Source organism: Trichosurus vulpecula, chromosome X (genome assembly GCF_011100635.1).
Source record: "Trichosurus vulpecula isolate mTriVul1 chromosome X, mTriVul1.pri, whole genome shotgun sequence".
NCBI classification, from domain to species: Eukaryota; Metazoa; Chordata; class Mammalia; order Diprotodontia; family Phalangeridae; genus Trichosurus; species Trichosurus vulpecula.
In genome coordinates, this window is record NC_050582.1 from 45,754,170 (window position 1) to 45,780,820 (window position 26,651).

The following is a 26,651-nucleotide window of genomic DNA, read 5'->3' on the forward strand; positions in this document are numbered from 1 at the left end:
ACGATGGGGAAAGCCAAGGGAACAACCAAGGGGCTGCAAGTTCAAGCCAGGATTGTCACAGAATCCCAGAATTTCAGGGTTGGAAGGAACCTCTGGGGCATCTAGTCCCATCTGTATATGAAAGTCAAGAGGCATGTTGTCCTTAGGGAAAGCTTCCAAGAAGATGTGGGGCCTCAGATGTTTGGGATAGGGGAAGCAGGGCAGGGAGAAGGGATCTTCTAGGCCTAGGGTACATCACAGAAGAACCTTTTCTTAGGGTGGCTGCATAAGGGAGGCCAACCTGGGTAAGGTTTAATTAGATGCCCTCAAAGGCCCTTCTAACTGTGAGATATTGTGAAACTTTGGGTCACAGGATCTAGAGTCAGAAAGGACCTCAGAGGCCATCTGGTGCAACCCTCTCATTTTGCAGAGGGGGAAACTGAGGCTTGGGGAGGGAAAATGATGTGCCCCATGTCACACAGGCAAGCTTCAAAGGTGAACTCCGGAGCTGGGACAACTAACTGCGGAGCCAGCCGCTCTTTTCACTGTCTCTTCACTGTGATGGAGGGAAAGGGGGGCCCCTGAGGACTAGGCCTCTCTGATCACCCCAAACTCAGTTCCAGATGTGGTGGGCAATGGTCAGCCCTGCAACTGTCTACAGCAGACCTTTCTGGTTTGGGGGTTAGCAACTGGAGTCGAGTATGGGGTGAGTAGATGGGGGCGTACACAGCCTGGGTTGACTTTTCTCCTTCCCTAGGTTTCCTGACAGCTGCAGAGGAAACGAGGTGAGAAAGGGTTAAGACTACCCCCCCCCCCCCACCATGCTTCCTGCGTTTGAAATCCTCCAGGTCTCTGGAAACCCACTAGCCTTGGCCTAGGGCCAGGCGGGCATTGTCCTGGGAGAGTGGGGCTGGGGTGGGGGGGGGAGGAGCTGGCTGCCTTTGTTGTGGGTCGCCCCCTTTCAGTGCCCGAAGTATGGGGGGGCGGGGCGGGGAGGGAGGCCCTCTCCCCGCTTCCCTCCAGCCCCCGCCGATGACCACATGACCAGGCGGGCTCGTGGCCAAGGCAGCCCCGGGCTCGGCTACAAAATGCAGCCCGGGGAGTGATCGGGCCAGCATTGTCGCTTGGCTGCCGTGTGGGCCCCCGCAAGGCGAACAGAGGCGGCCGGCTGCCCCCCTCGGAGGAAGGAGAGAACTGGGCAGTGAGCGAGCTGAGCAGCGCGAGATCACGAGCCTTCTGCCAGCCAGCCAGCTAGCCAGCCAGCCTGCCTCAGTCCGTCCGTCAGTCCTTCCCTGCAGGCAGGCAGCGAGCTAGCCCGGGCAGCCTGCAGCGGGGCCCGGCGCGGCGCTCATTGCACGGCTCGCCAAGGCTCCGCTCGGCTGCGCTCTGCACGGCACGCGCGGCCGGCTGGCTGGCCGGACGCAGGGACGCAGGCGCGGGCTGCCGGGCTGAAATCCCCCCACCCCCGCGCCCACGCCCCCCTCGCACGCACGGCTGCTAGCTCGAGCTCTCCCCGGTAGCTCGGCTCCCCGGGGTCGGCGCCCTCCTCGCCCCCCGAGCCGCGGCCAGCGGCGCAGCAGCGGCTGCAGCGCAGCCCGGCCCGACCCGACCCGGCCCGGCCAAAGCATGAATTTGCGCCTGTGCTTGCAGGCGCTCCTGCTTCTGTGGCTCTCCTTGACTTCGGTTTGTGGAGGTGAGTGTGGGGGGGGTGGAGGCTGGGGGGAGGCAGGGAGGTGTCCGCGCCCCGGATTGCTCCTTCTGACAAGCTCTGAGACCCCCCTCTGCTCCCCTCGGGCCCCCCCCCGCCCCCCGCCACGGGGAGTTGAGCCACGCGCCGGGAGGTGATTGACAGGACGGCCCCGGGGCGGAGGCTGGGGGAGGGGGGCTGGAGCGCAGCTCTGAGGGCACAAAGTGCCCCCCGGTCAGAGGAGGAAATTGGGCTGGCTGGGGCAGGAAGATTCCAGGGAGCTGCGCCCCCACTCACACCCCAGCCCTACAGGGTGGAAGATGTGCCAGCATGCAGACGTGACACTTGTTGCATAGGCCCTGGCCCATGGGGCGGGAGCCCAGCTGTTGCTCAGTTGACCCATGGGGAGAAAAATCAAATCCCCTTCCCCCGCTTCCCACCTCCTGCAGGTTGGACCTGGTCCAGAGCTCTCCGATAAAGGCCTGGAGATTCCGGTGCTTTCTGTCCCTCTCTTCATCCTCAGGAGATGCTGCCTTAGGACCAGAGACTGAGACAGGGCTCAAAGGCTCCTTAGAGGTCACAAAGGCTTTGGTCAAGTGGGAAATGTTGGGTGGTCCTGGCTCTGCCCCTGGCTGTGTGACCTTGAACAATTTGCACTCCTCTGACTTCGGGTTCTTCTATTAAAATGAGAGGGGTGGACCAGGTAATCTCAAGAGTCTTTAGTGCAGTTCTCTCTCCTTTCCCTGCCTGGCCCCCTCCAGTTTTACAGATGAGGAAACTGAGGCTCAGGGAGCTCAAATGAGTTGTCCATAGTCACATGGCAGTCAAGTGGCAGATTTGGGACTTGAGTCAGGTCTCCTGAGTTCTGGCTCTGCCGCTTCCCACCTATGCGGTCTCCCACAAGTTGGTTGAACTCTTTGGGCCTCCGTTTCTTCATCTGTAAAATGAGTGGGTTGAGCTCCATGGCCCTAAAGTCCCATGGTGCTTTAAGTCAAGGATCCCATGATTCTGGTTCCCAGTCCAATGCTCTCGATTCTGTTGTCACTGCCCCTCTTCCTTCCCTTTTGCCCCTGTTCGCATGCATCTCTTAGCACTAAGCCATAGCAAAGATGAAATCCTGAAACTTTTTCCCTGGGGGAAGGGGTAGTAGGTATGTGGAGAGGAAGTTACACTGCCCTGAGTGGGCACAGATCTTGCCCAACCATGGCACAAAGAAAAGAAACCCCTTTGTGCTGCTTCACAGTACCCCAGGCTCTGGCAACTGGCCGCCCACTCAGCCACTCACCCACCAGCACCACCCAGGCTGGTCATCCTCTGCCTGTCAATGACTTCCCCTGCCTTTGCCAGCTCCCATCTCAAGCTGGCCCTAATCCTGAGATCTACCCGGCTCCCTGCTGATGGGCATATCTGCCAGGCATTCCCCCTCCCACCCCTACTCCAGGCCCAGCTCACAACAAAGGGGGAGAAACTGAGACTTAGTGGGTTTTGGTGCCTGGGAAGTAGAGGTACAGGATTAGGGGCCAGGGGGTAGAGGAGAAAGTTCAAGGTGACTTCTATACTAACCAAGGAGGAGGAAGGGATGGCTTTCTGTCAATGGAAAAAGTACTGAATTTGAAGTCGAAGAAAGGATTTGGGTTCTAGACCCTAGTCTGCCCCTGCCCTACCTGTGTGACTTTGGACAGGGCACCTCTTTCTAAACTTCAGTTTCCTTCTCCGTCCAATGGTGGGGCTCAATACTGTGACAAGTACCTCATTTTCTCACTCTTCTTCAATTCCTTGCCTCTCCCATTTTTGTTTTTTTTTTTTTTAAGTAGATTCTCCTTTCTCCCCCTCTCTGGGTTGGAAAGAGAACTCAGGAGCTCCCCTTCAGCCCCAGCCTCATGGGAGCTGTCCAGTCTTCTCTCTTCCTAGAGCGGGGCAGCAGGGCTAGCCGGGGACCGGATATCAGGAAGAAGGACCCTGGTCTAACCAAGATGGTGTCAGCCTCTCAACACCTAGTGGGGCCAGCCCTTTTCCCCTCTCACTATTTTTATCAGATGCCTACTATGTGCCAGTACTCTATATGGGTGGAGGGAGGTAAGAGTTGGGATGCAGGTGAGGTGCCAAGCCTTCAAACAACTTATTGACTCACTGGGAGATGGGAGGTCAAATGCTTCACATAGTAAGGTCAGAGAAAGAACAAGACAGATGGGAAGCATGAGAGCTGCTATTTATACGGCAGAGAGCGCTGGCTTCGGCTGCCTGTGTGACCTTGAGCACAGGTCTGGGCCTCACTTTCCTCAAATGTAAATTGACTTGGTTGGACCAGATGCCCTCTGAGGTTCCTGCGATCTTCATGGTTTACAATGCTTTTATCAAGTTATCTTATTTCATCCTTGCAACGATACTAAGAGAGAATAGGTAGGGCAGATGTTATTGTCCCATTTAGCAGATGATTTAACAACTCCCATTTGAGTTTAGTGTTTTCCTTGTAACCCCGTGGAAGTATGATTACTAGTCTCCTCATTTTTCAAATGGAGAAACTGAGACTCAGAGAGGTGATTCTCTCCTTCTCCCCAAGGTCACACAGCTGGGAAACAGATCCAGGTTTCCTGACTCCTAAGATGAGAACTCTTCTCACTGTATTCTGCAGCTTCTGGCTGAGGGCGATGGGAGTGGGGCTGGGGGCCAGGTAGGATCACCTGTTGGCCATACTGTCAAGCAGGGTGCACCTCTGTCTTTGGCCATAGATGCCAAATAGAGCCAGTGATTACTGCTCGCTTCATGAATCCTTACCACCACCACCCCCAACTCCAACCCTTGTGAGCCCTCTTGGTCTGTCCCCGTAGCTTCCCCCCCCCCAGCATCACCTGTTTATCGTCTGCCTTGGAGTCAGAAGAGCTCCATTAGAATTGTGGCCCCTGTGTGACCTTGGGGGTTAGTCCCTTCCCCTTCGCTGGGTCTTGAGCAACCCTTCCAGCTTTCCATCCTAAAGGATTGAGCCTGTGACTTGCCCTGTAACCATAAAGGGTTGGTGTCTCTGGAGCTAGCCGCCAGGTCTCACCCTTCCCTTCCTCCCCTTTCTCCTCTCTCCCCTTTTGAGGACCAAGTAGCAGTCCTGGGTCCTCCTCCCAAGGTCTCCCAGGGCCACCTCTTGCCTTTAGTCTCTCTTCCCCTTCCCGAGCTCTCTCTGCTACTCAGGGGCTGAAACTCCATACGCCTTTCTCCAAGCTCTGTTCTGACTTGGAATGTATCTCCCCCACTTCTGACCTGGTTTACCCTTTGCTATTCTGGGGCTGAGACCCTGGGGACAGGCCCTCTGTCCTTGTCTAGACTATCTCGCCCGGTTGCTAGCTCAAAGCTTTTGGCCACCTGGATGGCCAGGGCTGTCAGAACAGGGTCCTGTCTGCCCAGGGTATGGGGGCAGTGGAGATAGGCCCATGCCATCCCGAAACACTTCACACCCACGTAATTGGTAACCTGAGCAAGGGCTCTACGAGGCAAAGGACAAATCATAAAGAGGGTGTCCCTGAGCCAAGAAAGGCTGCCCCAGAGTGAGGGCAGGGCTACTGGCCCTGGAAATAGCTCCAAGAAATGAGCCTTCCTACCTCCCGGCTGCTTTCGAGCTCTAGGGGAGGAGGGATGGGGATGGGGCAGGCCAGGGCAGGAGAGGCAGTCAAGAGGCTGGATTATAGCTAGGTTCAGAACTAGGAATTAGAACTGGAAGGAGACCTTGGAGATCAGCCTGACTTGGAGACGGGAAGCCCTGGGCTAGAATCCTACCTCTGACACCAGCCCAGTGACGTTAGAGAAGTCATTTGACCTCTCTGACCTTCAATTTCTTTATCCTTAATGTAGAGATAGCAGCCGCTCCAGTCACCTGGTTGTTGTGACAGTCATAAGGTTGGAGAGGTGCAGTGGTTCATCCAAGGTCACACAGAGGAGCCTCCATCTAGAGCTATAAGGCCCCTCAGAGGTCAACTAGTCAAATCTCCTCATTTTATAGAAGAGGAAACTGAGGCCAAGGAGGAAAGAGACTTTGCCAAGGTCACACAGGCAGTATGTCTCTGAAGGTGGGGTTTGTGCACAGGTTCTCTGATGTCTTATTTTGGGAAGATCTGGATTTTCAGATGTCATTTTGTCTGTAAATGAGTCTATGAGGTAAGAGGCTAGATGTCAGGAAGTTGGGGGAGGGGGAGGGATGAAGCCACAGACTTGGAGGACCCCTCTTGGGATCATAGAGGAGAAGGAGAGGGTGCTCCATTTAGAAAGCCTGGACATAGAGTGTTGGTCTTGACCTCAGGAGGCTTGGGTGTAAATCCCAGCTCTTTTCTTGTAGTAGCTTTGTGACCCTGGGTAACTTACTGCCCCTCTCTGAGTGTTAGCTCATAGAATGACGGTGAAATCCCTTGCAGCCTTTCTCCATAGGAAAAGTTATTCCTAACTTGATTAAAGGGATCTCCCACAGTGTGCACAAGGTCGGTCCCTACCTGTGGCCCTGGACTGTCAGCTGGAAATCTGATGCAGCAGGGTGGGAAGTGAAGTGGGGGGCAGCTTAAGACTTTCTCAGTCCCCCTCCCCCTCTGTACTTTGTGTCCCCCCCCCACCCCCCCCGTCCAAAGGCTAGAGAGCCAAATGCTTTTCAGGGGAGTCTTTGGGAAAGTCCTACCTGAATTCTAGGCCCTTGGGACCTGCCTTCTCTCTTCCTTGGCCTTCGCCCACAGCACTCCAGTTACTGCTGGTGCCCACACCCCTCCATGGCAGTGGCCTTACCCCTGGGTGTTCCAAGGGTCTTAACTTCCAGGAGTTCTCAGCTATTCATTAGCAATGGGCCCTCCCAGCTCTGCTGACTGCCCTGAAGCCCAGAGGTGAAACCAAAGGACTTAGATTCAAAGTTTTATTCACATCATTCATATTCTAAATCTTAGAATATGAAAAAACAATCATAGGATAGTCCTTTAAACCCAGAATGTCAGTGCTGGGAGGTTAGAGGTCTGAGCTTAGACCAAAGAGTGCAGGGTCTTAGATTTGTTGGATGAGACCTCAGAGGAGGTCACTGAGGACCAGCCAGGTTGGGACCTACTCACAGGCACATGGTTGAATGGCAGAGATCTGAACCCAGATCTTCACCTGTGTCTCTCTGTCAGAGCTGGAAGGGCCCTTAAGGCATAGAGCTGGAAGGGACTATAGAAACTATCTGGTATAACCCCCTTACTTTACTGATGGGGAAACTGAGTTCTAGAGGGGGAGTGACGTAGCCAAGGTCGTGCAGTGGCAGAACCTGGAGAAGGTTCAAACTAGCAGGAGAGCAAGTGAACAAGGGCCCTGCCAGACTGAAGAGGCAAGGGGTGGAGTTACACCATGATAAAGATGAAGCATCACCCCTGACTTGTTGGCAGGAATCTGATAGCCCTCCTATTCTCTCCACACACCTCTCCAACAGTGACTTCAGCCATTGGAGACAAAAGGTTTCATGGCCCTAACCAAACATTAGGGAAGCTAAGTGGCACAGTGAATAGAGTGTTGGGACTGCAGTCAGGAACACTCATCTTCCTGAGTTCAAATCCAGCCTCAGACACTTACTAGCTGTGTGACCCTGAGCAAGTCACTTATCCCTGTTTGCCTCAGTTTCCTCATCTGTAAAGTGAGCTGGAGAAGGAAATGGCAAACCACTCCAATATCTCTGCCAAGAAAACCCCAAATGGGGTCATGGAGAGTCAGACACGACTGAAAACGACTGAACCAAAAATTATTCTGTACAATTCCCTGGGTTTGGGGAGCATTGACAGTCAGACCCTAGAGAGCTCAGCTGTCCAAGCAGGAATCTGGAAGGAGCCCTTGAAGATCATTCAGAGAGGGCAGCATTAAATAGGGGCTAGATCAACCTGACTTGAGGTCAGGAAGCCTCAGGCAGCCCAAAGATAGAGGAAGGACTCATATATGCCCTTCCACTTCACAGTCAACTCTTAGGCGGCAGCCCCCCCTTCCCCCAAGAGGTAGAAAGGGTGCTAGGCTAGGAATGGGATCCTTAGATTTCAGTCCCTCTTTGGCTAAGTAGCTACATGACCTCTAGAAGATAAGAACTGGAAGGGACCTTGAAGATTATCTAGGCCAACTCTATCATTTTACTGAGGTGGGAACTGAGGCCCAGAGTGGGGACTGACCCAAGGTCATGCAGTCAGAGAGACAAAAGATCATGGAATATCAGAGCAAGAGGGGACTGTAGAGGCTGCCTAATCATGGGATTTAGAGGGACCTGAGGAAATCATCCTAGGCTCCAAGATCTAGAGCTGGAAGGGACCTCCAAGATCATCTAGCACAGTCTCCTCATTTTTCAGATGGGGAAACTGAGGCCCCCACCCGATGGAAAGTGACTTGCCCAAGGTCACACGGGTTGTAATGGGCAAGGCTGGGATTTCATCCCAAGCTTCTGATGAATATCCCACATTGAAACCTTGAGCCAAGTTGTTTCTTTCCCTAAACAATGGCTTCATCTCTCAAATAGGGATACGAATCCCTGTCTCACCTTCTTCAAAGGATGATCTGAAGGTAAACACATTGTCAAGCTTACAGTATTATGAAAAGCGGGAGCCGTTACAGTTATTATTAGTTTTGATGGTTATTTATTGCAAAGAGCTCCCGTCGATCAATCCAAAAGCACTGGTCAAGCTCCTACTCCGTGCCTGGAACCATGCTAGGTTCCTGCCCTCAAGGGACTTCCATGTACAATCATACTTTTCGGTTCAATTTTGTGCACGTTGTCTCCCTCATTAGAATGTGCGTTCTTTGAGGTCAAGGACCCTGTTTTTGCCTTTCCTCAGATCCTCAGCCCTTAGTTCAGTGCCTGGCACACAGTAGGTACTTAATAAATGCATGCCGTTCATCCAGGTTTTGAACCCCTTGAGACAGCAGGGAGAATGACCTGAGGGCCAGTAGCCAACAGCCACCAGGATTGGAATAGGGTGACCAATTTGAATAGATCGAATTTCAGGGGAGAAGAGATTGCTGTTGTTGGGGCTGGTTTGTGGTTCACCAGGAAGAGCTTGGGGCAGGGGCCTTATTGATTCTGGAAGCATGAGGGAAGGAGCTGGGGGCACCAAGCCCTCTCTCTCCCCAGCTCCAGCCCCCTTCTGTGGTGGCACAGGGAGCTCAGGGGTGGAGGTCTCCTGGTTCCAGGCTGGGAGCCAGCCTCCACTCCCTCTGACTCAGCTTCATGGAGGGGTGGCCCACGTCTGGCTCCCTACCCAGGGGGCGCCCCCCCCTCCACTTGCTCTAATGAGCTGGCTTTCGTGCAGAGGGGCTGAGAGAGGCAGCCCTACTTTGGATTCTCACGATGGGGAAGGCGGGGGTGGGGGGAACACTTCTTCACGGATTATCTTCCAGGCAGCTGGACACATGAGCAGTCCAACCCAGATTCCTAACGGTGGCCGCCCCCAGGTCTCTGCAGAGTCCACATATCAGGGAACTCTCAGCTTGAGTGTTTAGGAAATAGAAAGCAGTTTGACAGGCTTTTGGGGAGGGAGGGCAAGGTCCAGAATGATGCAATGGGGACCAGGACCAATAAACCCCCATATTTGTATGCTTTGGGCCACATTCTATCCTGTGAAGTAGGCAAGCTAGGGGCTATCAGCCCCATTTTACAGATGAGGAAATGGTGGCTCCCAGGATAGAGTGAGGGGAGGGTGACTTAAGAATTGCAGAATCTGAGAGTCTGAAGGGACCTTAGGTGCTCACTTACTCCTGGTAATCCAAAGCAGAACTGCCTTCCTCATTTCCCTTTCCATAAAAAACCAAAACAAAACAAAACAAAAAAAACCCAACTGACTCATTATAGCAAATGAGATGCCCTTGGATAGGGACTATAGAGGCTTTCTAGACCAAGTCATGACTGAACAGGAATCCCCTGCACCTCCAACACTAGCCTCTGGCAAGCGTTCACCCCCTCCCTCGTTCGTCTTCCTCCTCTTCTTTCTCAGGTGACCTCTTCCATTGTGAGACGCTCCTGGTTCTTAAGAAATTCTTCTTTACATTGAGTTGAAATCTGCCTCTGCCATTACAACCACTGGGTCTGGCTCTGTCCCCTGGGGCCAAGCAGAGCAGGTCTGGTCCCTCTCCCATACACGTGGAGGGAGATCTCATTTTCCTCTCAAGGCTTCATTAGGCCACACATTCATCCTGCTTTGACCCATTGATCAGCCTCTTCTCTCTAGACCTCTGAGACGCTGCTCCCTCCTGGTTTTCCTTCTTCCAGATTCCTTTTTTTGCTGGATCTTCACCCACTAACCATGTGTCTCCCAAGGCTCTGTTCTGGGCCTTCTTCTCACACTGTACCCTCTCTCGGTAGTCTCATCAGTTCCCATAGGTTCAGTTGTCTTTCCTATGCAGATCATTCTCTTATCTAGTTGTCCAGCCGTGACCTCTGTCGCCTACATTTTCACGTCTCCACCTGCCTATTGAACCTCTCAAACTGCATGTCCCCTAGACATCTTAAACTCAATATTTCCAAAACTGAAATTCAGTATCTTTTCCCCTATCCTAACTTCCCCATTGTCATCAAGGGTATCACCACTCTTCCAGTCAACCAGACTCACAGCCAAGGTATCATCCTCAACTCATTCTCTCTCATCCTCCATATCCAATGGGTTACCAAGTCCTGTTGTTTCTGCCCTCACAGCATCTCCTACATAGTCTCTTTCTCTTCTCTGACCCTGCTACCATCCCAGTCCAGACCCTTATTCTCCTACACTGAGACTATTGAAATAGCCTTCTGATTGGAGTCTCCCTGCCTCAATTCTCTCTTCACCCCATTCCATCCTTCGCTCAGCTATCAAATTGATCTTCCTAATGGTGAGGTCTGACTATGTCCGTCCAACCCTCTAGTAAATTTCGGTGGCTCCCTGTTATCCCAAGATCAAATATAAAATCTTCCACCTGGTTCATAACCTGGCCCCTTCCTACCTGTCCAGTCTTCATACACTTATTCCCTTCCCTGTGTCCTACAACTCAGCTACACTGGCCTCCTTTGTAGACTTCACCTTTACCCCTGTAGGCATTTTCATTGGCTGTTCCTCGGGCCTGGAATTCTCTCCCTCCTAGATTCCTTGGTTCCCTTTGAGTCCCAATTAAAATCTCACCTGTTATTAGAAGTCTGTTCTGTTCCCCCATAATGCTTCCCTCAGTGGATTGTCTCTAATTTATCTTGTAGATAACATGTTGCACAGTGGATAGAGTGCTGGGCCTGGACTCAGGAAAACCTGAGTTCAAATCTAGCCTCAGACACTTACTAGCTGTGTGACCCTGGGCAAGTCGCTTGACCCTGTTTGCTTCCGTTTTTTTCATCTGTAAAATGGTCTGGAGAGGGAAATGGCAAACCATTCTAGGATCCGTGACAAGAAAACCCCACATGGGGTCACAGGGAGTCATCCGTGACTGAACAATAACAAGTGTGATGCTGAGCAAGTGTGGAGCCTTTGTGAGACTTTCTTTCCTCAGTTCTGTTCAGCATGGTTGTTTTGTGTGTTGTTGCCTCTCTTTCTAGTCCTTGTGCTTAGCACTGTGCCTGGATATATACGTAGGTGCATAATAAATGGTTGTTGACCTGACTTGACTTGTTATACAGCATGAAGGTACTTCAGGCCTGGTCACCCTGTTCTGGATGCCATCCAGCTTATCAATGTCCTTTCTGAAATTTAGTGCCTAGAACTGAACACAATGCTCCAGATGGAGTCTGACCATCTAGAGAGAACAGTAGGACTTCCATCTTCCTGGGCCTCAATGTCACACCTCTTTTGATGCCACCTAAATGGCATTACTTTGTTGGACCACCGTGTCATCATCTTGACTCAATATACCTTGCAATCCACCGAACCCCCAGATCTTTGTCATGAGAAACATGGCCTAGTAGATTATCCTGTAGTTGGGAGGTTGGTTTTTTGAACCCAAGTGCAGGATTTGCATTCATCCCCAGTAATTTTCTCCTTACCAAGTTTGACCTACTGTTTTAGACTGTCCAGATTTTTTTTTGCATCTTACACCCCTGTCACCACTATGTGTGTTAGTTCTCCCTCTCATCTTTGGATCTGCAGATTTGATAGGCCTACCATCTCTGCCTTCAGCCATGTCATTGATAAAAAAAAAAATGTCAACCAGCACAGAGCTGGGGTTTAGCAAGAAGGCTTTGGGGACCTGGTTAGGGGAGAGGAGGTAGAAGGGCCTGTCTTCCCCTAGGTCATGGCCAACTCTGACTGATGCCAACAAATGCATGGAAACTGTGTGTAAGGAGAGGGTGAGGCATGGTCAGGATGGAGCCAAAGAAGGGATGTGTGTGTGTCGGGGGGCAGGAGGGGAGAGGCAAGCCTTGGAAGAGGAGGAGATATGATTGGAAAGCTGGGGAGGGGCCGTGGTGGGAGGCTGTGTGGAAATAGTGAGCTAATTGTAGAGGATTCTGGGAAGGATGGGGAAATGGAGCACCAGGGGGAGGATAGTAGCTGTGGGGAAAGAGGACCCATGGCCCTGCATAGTAACAAAATGATTTCTCTAGAGATTCTCTAACATTGACTTGGCTAAGGTCATACATCTAGGGAGCTTAGTGCTGGAACTTGAACCCAAGTCTCCTGGCTCTAGTATCTTTCCATTTCGAAGTGCTGGATTGGAGTCCTAGGTTTGAGTCCAGAGGCTGCCCGTGTAGTATTGTCATTAACGCATCCCGGGTCTCAGTTTCCTCATTTGTTGAAAATGAAGAGTCATTCCTCTATGTAAACCTGGATGGCAGAGACTGGGCACCAGTGGCTGTTGACCCACCTGTGGCACAAATATTCAATGATGGATCGATTGGAAGCTTCCTCTGGAAAACAAGTGGGCAGACATGAGGCAGTATGGAAAGAATGGTGGCTCAGAAGTCAGAGGGCCTGGGCTCAAATCCTTCCTCTTACCTGTGAGACCTTAGGAAAGCACTTCCCCTCCTTGAGCCTCAGTTTCCTCTTCTGTAAAATGAAGAGGTTGGACAAGATGGCCTCTCAGGTCCCTTCCAGCTTCAGATCTAGGATCCTGTGACCCATGGTCAACAGAAGAAGGGCTACGTTAACTAGGATGGGAAGAAGCTGACATTGTCAGGAAGTGGACTGGTGGGCATGGTTCTAGACTGGAGGGCAGCGATAACAGATTAGAGACCTTTCTAGTCCCTATCACTAACCGTTCAATGTTACTTCCTCCTGGGCTGGCCCTCCATGGGATGGGGTGAGGGTGGGGGGAGGGAAGGGACAGTGGCTTTGGATCATAAACTACTAGAGTTAGAAGGAATCTCTAGAAGATCTCTGTTGAGATCTTTTAGAACAATACCCTCCCCACTCAGCCCCTCATGAAAGAGAAAACTGAGTTTCAGAGGGGAAGAGGAATTTCTCTGTTTTGTTGAGAAACAGGAAAGTAATGGGTTAAGATCACAGAGAGGAAGGCACTTTTCCGGAAAAAACACTGTGATACAGTGTGGCCTAATGGAAGACCCTAGACTAGCAGTTAAAGACTTTGATTCAAGGCGCAGCTAGGTGGCGCAGTGAGTGGAGCACTGGCCATGGAGTCAGGAGGACCTGAGTACAAATTTGACCTCAGACACTTGATGCATGTACTAGCTGTGTGATCTTGGGCAAGTCACTTAACCCCAGTTGTCCTGCCAAAAAACAAAACAAAAACAAAAAAAAACCAAAAGACTTGGATTCAAATCGCAGCTCTGCCTTTTACTTCCTAAAACGAGAAAGCTAAACTCACTCCAAGGTTCTGTCCAGCTCTTGTGTACCAGTTTTTGTTTCTAATCTTACCATGTACTTAGTAATATTAACATTAACTTGAATTTCCCCAGAATTTACCAAGTACCTTCCTTACAACAAACCATTTTGTGGAGGAGGCAACTGAGGCCAGAGAAGTTGAGTGACTTGTCCATGATTACACAGGTAGTAAGCACCAGAGCTGGGGCTCGAAGCCAACCTGATTCCAATCCCAGAGCTCCTTCTAGTATATTCTCCTTGCCCAGTAACATCCCACTTTCTGTATTTTCTAAGGTCTTTATTAGAACTCTTCAGGTAATGTGTTTTGCTGACTCAGTTTCCTCACTAGGACCACTGCTATGGGTGGAGAAGCTGAGGCACCAAAAGACACCACCTTAGCAGGGAAAAAAATTGGATTTGGAGTTAGAGGTTCTGGGTTCCAGTCCTTGCTCTGCCACTTACTACATTGGGCAAATCCCTTAGCCTTTTGGGGCCTTGGTTTCCTCATCTTGTGAAGTGAGGTTATGCGATGAGCCCCCTTGCACCCCCGGGGTTCCCTTAAGCTCTAAATCTATGATCCTGTGAATCAAGCCAAGTCCGGGGGGTGGAGATAATGGCCCCAGCCCCCAGCTCCTAGCACAGAGGCCTCCCTTTGGATTCAGCTGGAGTGACCTCATCTCCTTTTGGCTGCTGTTTAAATAGGGCAGAGGATGGGGAGGAGGGAGGGAGGGACGGACGGACCGAAGCTCTCCTGGGACCTGCTTGGGGGACAAGAGGGAAGAGAGGAGACTGGTGTCACAGCCCCTCTTACTCTCAGGATGTGGATTGTAGAATCATGAATTTTGAGTTGGAAGGGACCTTTGGCTGGTCTCATCCAACCCCTTTGTTTTATTGATGACTTGCCCAAAGTCACACACTTAGTAAAGAGAAGTGCCAGGATCTGCACCCAGGCCCTTTGAGTTCCTCTTCAGAGCTCTTTCTGCTCAGAGCCTGAGAACTAGGGAGGAGTGAGTGGGGGTCCCGGGCCTGGAATAGGGCAGGGCTGTCTCAAGAGGAAGTGGCATTGAATTGTGAGGATCAGAGGGGACTGAAGGAGGTTGGGGTCCCTCCGGCATTTCCTTTCGTGCTCCTTCCCCCTGAGGGTTGATCTCAGAAGGAAGGAAGAAGAGTGAGGTAAGTCCGGGGGTGAGGGGCAGTCCCCAGCCCGTCAATGGGATCTAATAAGAGGCCCAGCCCTTCCTCCTTTAAGAGGAAACTCTGCTTCTGATGGTTGACTGGGAGCAATGGGGGTCAGGTGGGAAGGAGGGAGGCAGAGAGGCTGACAGGGAGAACAGGGAGGCTGGGAGGAAACCAAGCAGCCGGAACTGGTTGAGGCCCCTTTGTCATGCTTAAAGAGGAAAGATGATGCCCCTGGCTTTCAGGGCTAGATTGGCAGTGACCCTGGAGCTGCCTGGGCAGAGGCTTCAGGTAGGAGAGAAGGGCAGGGATTCCAGTCCTAGGTAGGACCAGGTGGATGAGCCGATTCTTTGGAGGCCAACGTTTCAGGGGCAGGCCCTGCTGGAGCTTTGACCCCACACTGACCTTAATCTTGGCCCCTGTCTTAGCCCTGGCCTGGCTCTTAATCTCAATAGTAAGAAGCATTTATTAAGCTCCTACTACATACCAGGCACTGTGCAAGACTTGAGGGGGAGGATATAAAAACAAAACTGAAAATTGTTCCTATCCTCAGAGAGCTTCTGTTCTATTTGGGGTCAGGGGAAAATGGACGTGAGAACTATGTTCAAAGTAAATACAAAGGAGTTCTGGGAAGGGAGAGCAGTAATGGTGGGGAGAGGAGAGCGAATAAATCAGAGAAGGCATCTAGTCAGGAGAGCGCCCTTAAAATGAGCCTTGGTGGGACACCAGGAAGTCTAGGTAAGGAGGGAGAATGATGGGAAATCAGCCTGGAAAGATGCCCTGGGGCCAGATTGGGAAGGGCTTGAAAGCCAAACAGAGAAGTTTGAATTTTATCCCAAAGGCAATAGGGAGCAATGTTCTTAACAGGGGGAATGAGGCATCCCTACTACCTTCCAGGCTCATGTCCGGTGGGGGGCAGTGTGGTACAGTGGGTCCAAATACCGCCTCTGGTGCTTACAACTTGTGTGAGCCTGGACAAGTCCCTTCTCCTCCCTGGCCTCAGTTGGACTAAATGGTCCTCGAGGTTCCTGCCAGCTCCATATGCTGTGGGTAACCTTGGGGCACATGACAGTCACAAAATGTCACCTTTCTGGGCCTCAGTTTCCTCATCTGGAAAATGAGAGGGTTTGACAAGATGGTCCCTAAAAGGCTTCCCAGCTCTGAGGCCTGCAGTCTACTAACCTTCTTTTTCCTCCCTTCAGGGCCCTTGGTAGAGGCGTTGGACAGGAAGGAGCTGGAGGAAGGGAACATTCGGACCCTGGTGCAGCCCAAGGTGGCAAGAACTGGGGGACCCTGGCAGGGCGGTAGGAGGAAGTTCCGAAGGCAGCGGCCTCGCCTCTCCCACAAAGGCCCCATGCCTTTCTGAAGCAGGTAGCTAACTGGGCCAAACTTGGGGGAGAGAGAAGGGAGCCTCCCATTGCCCCAGGACACATCAGGCAGTCATTCCTTCACTGGCACCTGCTCAGTGCGTGGGAAGCATGGGAAGGCCAAAGCAGTGATCCCTTCCCATGGAGAGTCTCCATTCCCCTGTTAGGGAATCGAGCTAAATGAGATGGATACAGATATGGGCACAGTGACCTGGAAGGAGGCTCTCCTCCTGGAGGGGGCTCGGTTTTCTATAAAATGAAGAGAATGGACTCCTTTACCCACATCCTCTGTTCTAAGGTCCCTCCCAGCCCTGTTCTTCTCTGTGCCAAGACCCCTCCCAGCTCTGAGCCTGGCATGAGTCGATGAAACCAGTAGAGAAGAGCCCAGTGCAAGAATATGTACTTCTAAGGTGACCAGGGGCTTTCCCCACAATAGCCACGAGAGGAAGGCAGCCCAAGTCTTATTACCCCATTTTACAGATGAAAAAACCAATTCTCAGAAAGAGAAGTGACTCATCTATGGTCACATGGCTAGGAAGTTGGAGAGCTGGGATTCAAGAACTTGGGTTTCTGGGAAGAGTGTTGAAAGAACAAAGAGAACTCACACATTTTCAGACACCAGGTTCCCCCAGAAAACATTTATTCTAAAACTGATCTCCCCATACTCCAGTATAGAGGAACTTGGAGCCTGGAGAAGGCCCAGGGCCACCCAGGTAGTCATCGAGTCATAAACCACAGACTGTCAAAGGCAGAAAGGGCTTACCTGGTCTGACCCCTTCCTGTTCTAGATGAGGGAATTAAGAACCAAAGGGAAAGAGACTTGCCCAAGGTCATACAGCTAGTTAGGGACTTAACTTGGGTCTCTTGTCTCTTGAACTATGGTTTTCGATACTGTATTGCCTGTAGTTAGCAAGGATTGATCCTTCAGACAGACAGAGACCCAGCATAGCTTTGGAGGCTGAGGGTTTTTCTCAGCCCTGGAGAGGGAGTGTAGATGGGCTTTCAGCCCAGGCAGCCCTGGGAGGGGTGAAAGGGTTCTCAGCCAGGGTCAGTGAGGCTAGGAGGGAACAGGAAGTCCAAGATGTCAACTTCCTGAGGGCCAGGATCTTTATTCCTTCTTGCTTCTTTCCACAATACTGGGGATGTGACTTTGTTTAGGATTTCTTCCCTTTTCCCATGATGCTTTAGGCTTGGTTTGGATTTCAGGCTCCATTCAAGACAGTGTGTGTGTGTGTGTGTGTGTGTGTGTGTGTGTGTGTGTGTGTGTGTGTGTGTCCCCAGCCCTAGAAGACCTTGAGTGGGATCATCCTCGTGACTCTTCTCTCCTGTTTGTCCCCAGGGCTATTGAGGCCTCCAAGGGTCCGTGTCTTCACTCCCTGTTCTGCTCCCAGCAGATGGACGGCTTTTCCTACCTGCACATGGGCCAGGCCCCTCCCTCAGAACAGCTTCCCCATGCCGCTGCCTGGATGGAGTTGTCCTGGACCCCTTTCTTTCTCTTGGACTGACTTAATCCACTTCTCTTCCTCCTCCCTGCCCTAAGCCCTTATTAATCTGGGGCCCCGACACTGAGACGAGTGGGGGAAGGCTTTCGTCCCCTTCTCTGCCTCCCTCCAGGTCCGCCTTCCAAATGTCACTATGGCCCCTCTTCACCCAGTGATCCATGGGAATTTGGGTGTCCAGGCTGGGGCTTCCCCCGCTTTCCCTTGGGTACTATGATGCAGTTGCTTTCCCTTCAATGAGCCCTGGCCTCAAGGGTGTCCAAATGGGGAGATGTAAGGGGAGAGAGGAGCCAGCAGAGCCTTCTGAGTGGGGCATTTATGGGGATAGAGATCAAATGGCTAAGAGAAACTGGGGAACCCTGGGGACGGTCTGGTGGAAGGTGGGGTTGCTTTGATATTGTGCCTTGGAATTTGGGGGGCTGGTTTCTGGTGAAGCCAACGGGGATCCTTTGTTGGAGGGGAAAGCAGCTGGTGTCTTTCCCACCTTCCAGTGCTGGGGACAGTTTCAATTTTTGTCACCCCCCCTCAAGGGGGTCCTTTGAAGCACTTTCTTAGATGTGAGGGGAGGGGAGTCCCCTCTGAAGTCTTAAGATGCCCCCATTTCCCTGTCTCTATGGTGTGTGTTCCTTCCTTCTACCTTCTAGAGATTTAAGAAGATATATAAAATACATATATAAAAGTCCACACGTACATACACACATATGCAGTCAAGAAGAGAGCTATTTTTGTGAAACAGTGGCTTCTGTGGAGGGGAGGAATCTATTTATTCTTAATTAAACTTCCAAAAGTAAAGGGAAAAGGATCTGGCTTGTTCCACTTGGCCCCAGAGGGGTCAAAATAATGCAATAGGTGAAGGTTGCATTGAGGCAGATTTGGGTTCCATACAAGGAAAAAACTACCTAATCATGAGAGCTGGCCTAAAGTGGAATGAGCTGCCTTGGGAGATAGCTCCCTGTCACTGTACGTATTCCAGCAGAGATTGACCAATTGCTTGCTGGGTGTGTTGTAGAGATAATTCCTGTTGGGTTGAACTGAATGGCCCCCAAAGCCCCTTTTGGCTCTGAGATTCTGTGAATATAACAGGGTTAGAGTCCTCAGCCTTTAGGGGAATGGGGATACGTTGCCTTTGTTCAAAGGTCCTGTCTCTGCTTCTCCCAGGATGCTTTTTGCATCCTTCCTGTTACACAAAGGAGACTGGGACTCAGAGGCAGGGCGTAATGCTCCTCACCCCAGTCCTCCACACCCTTTCATTCATCCCTCCATTCTCAAATGAAATTCTGGCTGCTGACTCCCTGCCACCCCCACTCCCAACCGTGGGTTGGGGTAGCCCATAAAATGGGGGGCCCACTGGGGAGATAGGTGCCTTTCACCCACCACGGTGCCAAGAATCCTAGAATATCAGAGTTAGAAAGTTGCTTAGAGATCTCTAGTCCACCACACCCCTTTTCCTACATGGGGAAACTGAGGCCAAGAAAGGAGTGGGGGAGCCAGATCTGGGGTGGAGAGAGGGAGAGCTAGCTATGAACTGCCTGCTTTCTGGAAGGGAGCTGTACCACTCCCCCCGCACCCCTAGTGATGCACAAACGTTCCTCCCCAAATGTCCCTTTGCTGTGGGTAACTTGGATTCATCTGGGTTAGTTTTCCTCCCCTGCAGCAGTTAAAGCAGTGGACCAGGGGCCATATGAGAGCTAGGTGCCATTGTGGCCCTGGGCCCATCATAAGATAGAGATCTTGGATGGACCTGGAGAGCTCATCTAGTCCGATCCCTTATCTTATGGGGGGAGGGGGCAAGGTCTGTAGAGATCAAATGACTCACCCAAGGTCACACAAGTGGCAAGTGGCAGAGCTGGGATTTGAACCCAGGTCTTGTGACTTCCAATTCAGCACTTTTCCCACTATACTACAGCTCTTTCCACAATGTACTTTTGTGGCCCAGGCCCGGGCCTGAGAACCTGACTTGGGCCCTCCCTTTCTCCCATTTGGCTGGGCCTCACCACCCCACCCACCTCCAGTCTCCTGACCTTCGTAGCTGAGGCCCTGTATTCACCTGAGGTCAGACTGGGATTGTCCACACTCTCAGGACTGGTGGGCCAGGGATATATCCCTGGCTGGGAGGGTAGGAGGGCCACAGACAGCTGGAGGAGGAAGAGGAAGAGGAGAAGAAGGGGGACAGCTGGATCCCAGCTAATCCCCTTTCACATGGTAGCTGTTCAGTTTGTGGTTCTAATTTATGCCAAGATAAAACCTTTCTTCCCTGAGGCACCATCCCCTCCTGGCAATGGTCATGTCAATTCCTGTGTTTGTAATATTGTCCTGTGTAAATATATCTTTATAATAAAGAGTTTTAAAAGGGAAATAAACCCTTATTTTTGGAGTTTGAGTGATGGTGTGTTCCCTTCTCCTTTGGGGGTATAAGGCTGATAACCCAAGCCCTCCCCCAGTCTTTTCCCACAGGTTGTGAATCAGATTGTGTGTGGCACATGACAGTCACAGAATGAGGTATGCCTCTCAGACGGTCCAGTGGACTGGCTTGTTCTGCTTAGCTGGATCTCATTTTATGGACATGGGGGTTGTGGGGGTTGGGGGTGGCCTATGGCAGTGATGTGGAAAAATAAATCAATAAAACGCATTTTTAAAAAAATTGGAGTCAGGCCCTCACCTATAAGCCTTGATGCCAGGGGAGGCTGAGGCTGGTGACGTTCCAACTTGTGAGCTCCAGTGGGGCATCCCCACCCATATGTCTAGCTTCCGGGAACAAGGGGCTACTAGGCTGCATAAGGAGGGGCCCAACTGGTCCAGATCAGAAAAATGGAGCAGGTCAAAACTCCCATGCTAATCGGCAGTGGGATTGGCCTGTGAGCAGCTACTGGGCCAGTTGGGAGGACTCTATCTCAAAAAGAAAAGAAAAAAATTTGGTACTACTTATGCCACTGTGAGCAAGTCAATTCTTTTTGGGCCTCAGTTTCCTCTTCTGAAAGATGGAGTAGAAGGATCAGATAGCTTCCGATGTCTCTTCCAGCTCATGGGATTCAGACTTGGACAGCATCAAATCCAGGCCCCCCGCTTTACATGCAGTGAGGTCTGTTCCCCCAAATGTAGCATGGGAGAGTCTCTTGTGTGGCTTGAAAGGGGGCAGAATGGATATCTCTAGCCTCTTCTTGTCTTCCTTTAATTCCTGCCAGGAGGGGAAGCAAGAGATTGTGGCCAGTTGCTTGGCCACCCTGCTCTCCTCAGCACTACAATTATGTCTGGGATACAACAGAAACTGCCAGCCCTTCTCACGCTGGCTTCTTCCCAGAGTCTCATTCTCCCTTCAACAACCTGAAGAAGAGTTGGCATTGTCCATATTCTCTCTTGAAGCTGGAAGCCAGAAGTGCCTGCAGAGACTGACCCTTTCTCCTCTCCCACTCTTGCCAACTCTGCCCCCAACCTTCCTGCAGGTGCAGGGCATTGATCTCCGCCAGTAAAGAGAGAGGCCCATATCAATGGACTTTGGGGGTTGACTTATAGTCTGATAAATCTCAGTATGAGAGAAGGAAGGAGACTTACTCAAGGTAATCTAGCTAGGAAAGTCGTTGGGGCTGGATTTGAACCCAACTCCTTGACTCCCACTATCTCCATAAAACAAAATCTATTTCGCTCTGGGAACACTGGCCTAATTGGATGCTGTGTACCAGAGACAGCCAGGTGGCACAGTAGAGTGAGCACCAGGCTCAGGGTCAGGAAAACCTGAGCTCAAATATAGACACTAACTAGCTTCATGATCCTGGGAAAGCCACTTAATCTGTCTGCCTCAGTTTCTTATCTGTAAAATGGGGATAATAATAGCACCCACCTCCCAGAGTTGTTGTGAGGATCAAACAAAAGAATATTTGTAAAGCACTTAGCACAGTGCCTGGCACATAGTAGGTGATTAATAAATGTATCTTCCCTTCCCTTCCTCCCCAGAAGAAAATCTGAGCACCCAAAAGAACAATATGTGGTAAAAGCACGAGCAGAAACATAAGGACAAACAACTCTCTAAGTTATAAAGAAGATGCCAACCTTCATTGGTAGAGGGAATTTCCTCCTCTAGGAGTCCCAGATACCACTTGCAGTGCATAGAGTGCTGGACCTGGAGTCAGGAAGACCTGAGTTTGAATTTGCCTTCAGACACTTACTAGCTGTGTGACCTTGGCAAGTCACTTACCTCTGCCTGCCTCAGTTCCCCAAACCATAAAATGGGGATTGATAACACCTACCTCAAAGAGTTGTTGTGAGGATCAAAGGAGACAATCTTTGTAAAATGATTAGCACAGCACCTAGCACATAGTAGGTGTTTAATAAATGCTTCTTCCCTTCCCCTTCCCTTGTTCCCCAATGAGATAACAAGTTCAGGCCTTATCCAGACCTATGCTATAGGTCATTCTAAGTATGGGAAGGGTCTATAGAGATCATCTAGTTGAACCCCTTGAAGAGAGGGGAAGCTCCTGAGAGTGGGGCATTCAAAGCTGTGCTCTGCCTTCTCATGACTATGTACCCTTGGGCTGGTCATCTCACCTCTTGGTATTCTGGGTTCTCATCTGTAGTGCTTAGAACATGCTGGGCATGGGAGCGATTATGACTCTCCCCTGCCTAGTTAGGAGCAGGACACAAGCATCAGGGCTGGTGTTTGGGGGTGTCCCTGCTAAGGTTAGGAGATGGGAGATGGGGGCCTGCTTTCCAAGGTTCAAATGGGGGCTGGTCTGAGCTCCTCCTCTTTGGGTATCTTGACAGGGTCTAAGTGACAAGGATTGGATGAGCTGATTATTGTCCCTGCTGTCTGTGGGCCCCTGACTTCACGAACAAGAATCCCCCCCTTTCTATTACCCATGAATTCAGCCGGCATCAGAGGCACGGCAAGATAAGGGCAGAATAAACTAAAGACCACCCAGAAAGGAGTGGGAGCTGAAAAGGGTGACAAGGAGATGTCTCCTGAGTGCACCCACCCACCTTGGGATTCCTTAATGTTATATGCCTCAGTCCCTCCTTCCCCCCCCTTCCCCCCTACCCCGGACCAGGCAGATGGGCCAGGAGGGATATTAGATCCCCATTACACTCAGCTTATTCTAACAATAGCACAGAGATGGGGTTCCTTACTCCAGCCCTTCCAAGCCAGCTTTTCCCTCTTCCCAGAACTGGAGAGAATTCTTCTCACACATGGGCCTGAATTGCAATCATTACTGATTCTTTAAAGACCAACAACTTGGGGTGTCTCTTGTGAGCAGAGGATAAGTGAGAGTTTCTATAGCCTACAAAGTTCCAAGCCCTCTGCCTAATAAAATCCCAGGTTCCAAGTTGCGCATCCCAAGCTTCATGCCCTATATGGTTCCAAGCTCTAGTTTCCACGTTCCATACCCTGCTGCAGTTCCAGGTTCCAAGTGCCATTCTGTGTATTTCTAGGTCCCAAATCACAGGTTTTATGCCCCGTGTGTTGTCAGGTTCCAAGTTCCAGGTTTTTTGCCCTAATTCCAGGATTCGAGTGTTATATCCTACATTCTAGCTTCCAAGTTCCATGCCCTGTATAGTTCCAAGGTCAATGTTCTATGCCCTATTTCATTCTCTGTTCCAGATTCCCTGGTTTAATTTTAAGAGCCGCATCTGTTAAGCCCATTCCCTTTGCAAGCACTGTCATGGGAAACCGTACCTTTTCTTTTGTCCAGTAATAAGTAAAATGAGCAAGCTTCTAGTTCATCAACTGTGGCACCTTGACTGTGCAGTGCAGAGCACTGTGCTGGGCACTTTAGGGGGATGCCAAAGAAAGAGGCTGCGGCCCTCATCCTCTGGGAACTCAAGAAGTAGGGTGAGCCCAACAAAGAAGATTACTAGCTTGTGATGGGGCCTCTTCTGGACAGGAGTTCAGATCTTGGAGGCTTCTCCCTAGATACATTCTATGTAGTTTGTATCCTCCCCCAGAGTGATTCTCTGGGAACCTCAGCATCTGCCTCATTTCTGCTCTCTGGAAGGGGAGAGGAGGGGAACGAGCATCAGACAGGACTTATGTAAAGAGCCAGAGGCTTCCCACTAGCACTTAAACAGATAATATTTATTCAGGACAGTAATAAACAAATAAAGGGCTAGTATCCCAACTCCGTTAGTATAGTGCAAAGAGCTCTATGTCTACAGTCAGAGGAATTGACCTCTGACACTTGGGACCTTGACCAAGTCACTTGCCCTCCCTGGGCCTCAGTTTCTTCATCTGTAAAATGTGCAGGTTAGACTAGTTTGCCTCTGAGGCCCCATCTAGAGCTAGGATCCTACTGTAGCTCATATAATCTGTAGGGAGCCTTATTCTAACTCCTACTTGCACTGATAAATATTTTTTTCATTTCCAGTTCTAAGTTGTCTCTCTCCCCCTCCACTCTCTCCCCCACCCATTGAGGAGGCAAAAATAGGATGCCCATTATATATATGAAGTCATCCAAAATATATTTCTGCATTAGCGATGTTACAAAAAAAGCAAGGAAAATAAAGTAAATAAAAATATGCTTCAATCTGTACTCTGAGACTATCAGTTCTATATCTGGAGGTGGTTAGAGTTTTACATCATGAGTCCTTTGGGGTTGTGATGGGTCATCCTGTTGATCAAAGTTACCAAGACTTTCACAGTTGATTATCTTTTATAATATTTCTGTTACTCTGTACAATGTTCAGCTCACTTCACTTTGTATCAGTTCATACGGATCTTCCCAGGATTTTCAGAAACCATCCCCTTTATCATTTCTTTTATTATTATTATTATTTAATATTTTAGTTTTCAACATTGATTTCCATAAGATTTTGAGTTCCAAATTTTCTCCCCATTTCTACCCTCTCCCCAACTCCAAGATGGCATATATCCTGATTGCTCCATTCCCCAGTCAGCTCTCCCTTCTGTCACCCCACTCCCCCCCTTCCCCTTTCCTGTTACTTTCTTATAGGGCACAATAGATTTCTATGCCCCATTCCCTATAAATCTTATTTCCCAGTTGCATGCAAAAACAACTTTTTTTGAGCATCTGCTTTTAAAACTTTGAGTTCCAAATTCTCTCCCCTCTTCCCTTCCCACCCAGCCTCCCTAAGAAGGCAAGCAATTCAACATAGGCCACACATGTATCATTATGCAAAACACTTCCACAATAATCATGTTGTAAAAATCTATTTTTCCCTCCATCCTATCTGGTCCCCCTTTATTCAATTTTCTCCCTTGACCCTGTCCTTTTTTGAAAAGTTTTTGCTTTTGATTACCTCCTCCCCCTATCTGCCCTCCCTTCTATTGTCCCCCTTTTTTATCCCCTTCCCCCTATTTTCCTGTGAGGTAAGATACCCACTTGAGTGTGTATGTTATTCCCTCCTCAAGTTGAATCCGATGAGAGCAAGATTCACTCATTCCCCCTCACCTGCCCCCTCTTCCCTTCCAACAGAACAGCTTTTTCTTGCCACTTTTATGTGAGATAATTTACCCCATTCTATCTCTCCCTTTCTTCCTCTCTCAATATTTCCTCTCTCACCCCTTAATTTAATTTTTTTAGATATCATCCCTTCATATTCAACTCACCCCGTGCCCTCTGTCTATATATATATATATATATATATATATATATATATATATATGCATATATGTATATTCCCTTCAACTACCCTAATACTGAGAAAGGTTTCATGAATTACAAATATCATCTTTCCATGTAGGAATGTAAGCAAAACAGTTCAACTTTAGTAAGTCCCTTGTGATTTCTTTTTCTTGTTCTTTTTCTTGATTACCTTTTCATGCTTCTCCCGATTCTTGTGTTTGAAAGTCAAATTTTCTATTCAGCTCTGGTCTTTTCACTGAAAAAGCCTGAAAGTCCTCTATTTTATTGCAAGTCCATATTTTGCCTTGGAGCATGACACTCAGTTTTGCTGGGTAGGTGATTCTAGGTTTTAATCCTAGCTCCATTGACCTCCAGAATATCATATTCCAAGCCCTTCAATCTCTCAATGCAGAAGCTGCCAGATCTTGGATTATTCTGATTATGTTTCCACAATACTCAAATTGTTTCTTTCTGGCTGCTTGCAATATTTTCTCCTTGATCTGGGAACTCTGGAATTTGGCGACAATATTCCTAGGAGTTTTTTGGGGGGATCTTTTTCAAGAGGTGATTGGTGGATTCTTTAGATTTCTATTTTACCCTCTGGTTCTAGAGTATCAGGGCAGTTTTCCTTGAAAATTTCTTGAAAGATGGTGTCTAGGCTCTTTTTTTGATCATGGCTTTCAGGTAGTCCAATAATTTTTAAATTATCTCTCCTGGATCTATTTTCCATATCAGTGGTTTTTCCAATGAGATATTTCACATTGTCTTCCACTTTTTCATTCCTTTGGTTCTGTTTTATAATATCTTGATTTCTCATGAAGTCACTAGCTTCCACTTGCTCCAATCTAATTTTTAAGGTGGTATTTTCTTCAGTAGTCTTTTGGACCTCCTTTTCCATTTGTCTAATTCTGTCTTTCAAGGCATTCTTCTCCTCATTGGCTTTTTGGAGCTCTTTTGACATTTGGGTTAGTCTATTCTTTAAGGTGTTATTTTCTTCAGTATTTTTTTGGGTCTCCTTTAGCAAGTCATTGACTTGTTTTTCATGGTTTTCTTGCATCCTTCTCATTTCTCTTCCCAATTTTTCCTCTACTTCTCTAACTTGCTTTTCCAAATTCTTTTTGAGTTCTTCCATGGCCTGAGACTAATTCATATTCTTCTTGGAGGCTTTTGATGTGGGGTCTTTGACTTTGTTGACTTCTTCTGGCTGTATGTTTTGATCTTCTTTGTCACCAAAAAAAGGAATCTAGAGTTTGAGTTTGAGTCTGAGTCTGAGACTGTTTTCACTGCCTGTTCATGTTTCCAGCCAGCTACTTGACCCTTGAGCTTTTTGTCAGGGTATGACTGCTTGTAGAGTAGAGAATACTTTGTCCCAAGCTTTAGGGGCTGCGCTGCTGCTTTCAGAGCTACTTCTACTCCACTGTCACTGCAAGCTCTGCCACAGCAGCGCTCCTCCTCCCACAGGAACTGCCAATCAGGATAGCAATGCAGATCTAAGCAGGGCACAGCAAGAGAGTCTGCCTTTATGCCCACAAAGCACTTCTTGCACTCCCTCTCTGATCTGCCTCTTGATTCCTCCCACTGTGTGAGCCATGGACTCTGGAAGAAGCTGGCACTGGAGCTCTGGAAGCAGCTGCAGG

At 49.7% G+C, this 26,651-nt stretch overlaps 1 protein-coding gene across 1 annotated transcript; it reads left to right on the plus strand.

Moving 5' to 3' along the window:
- The first annotated feature begins 1,605 nt into the window (after window positions 1-1,605).
- Window positions 1,606-19,817, plus strand: APLN (apelin). Its single transcript, XM_036740136.1, has 3 exons — window positions 1,606-1,672; window positions 15,780-15,948; window positions 17,284-19,817. Exons 1-2 carry the CDS (start codon window positions 1,606-1,608, stop codon window positions 15,941-15,943), a joined length of 231 nt encoding a protein of 76 aa, XP_036596031.1. The 3' UTR covers window positions 15,944-15,948; window positions 17,284-19,817.
- The last annotated feature ends 6,834 nt before the right edge of the window (window positions 19,818-26,651 follow it).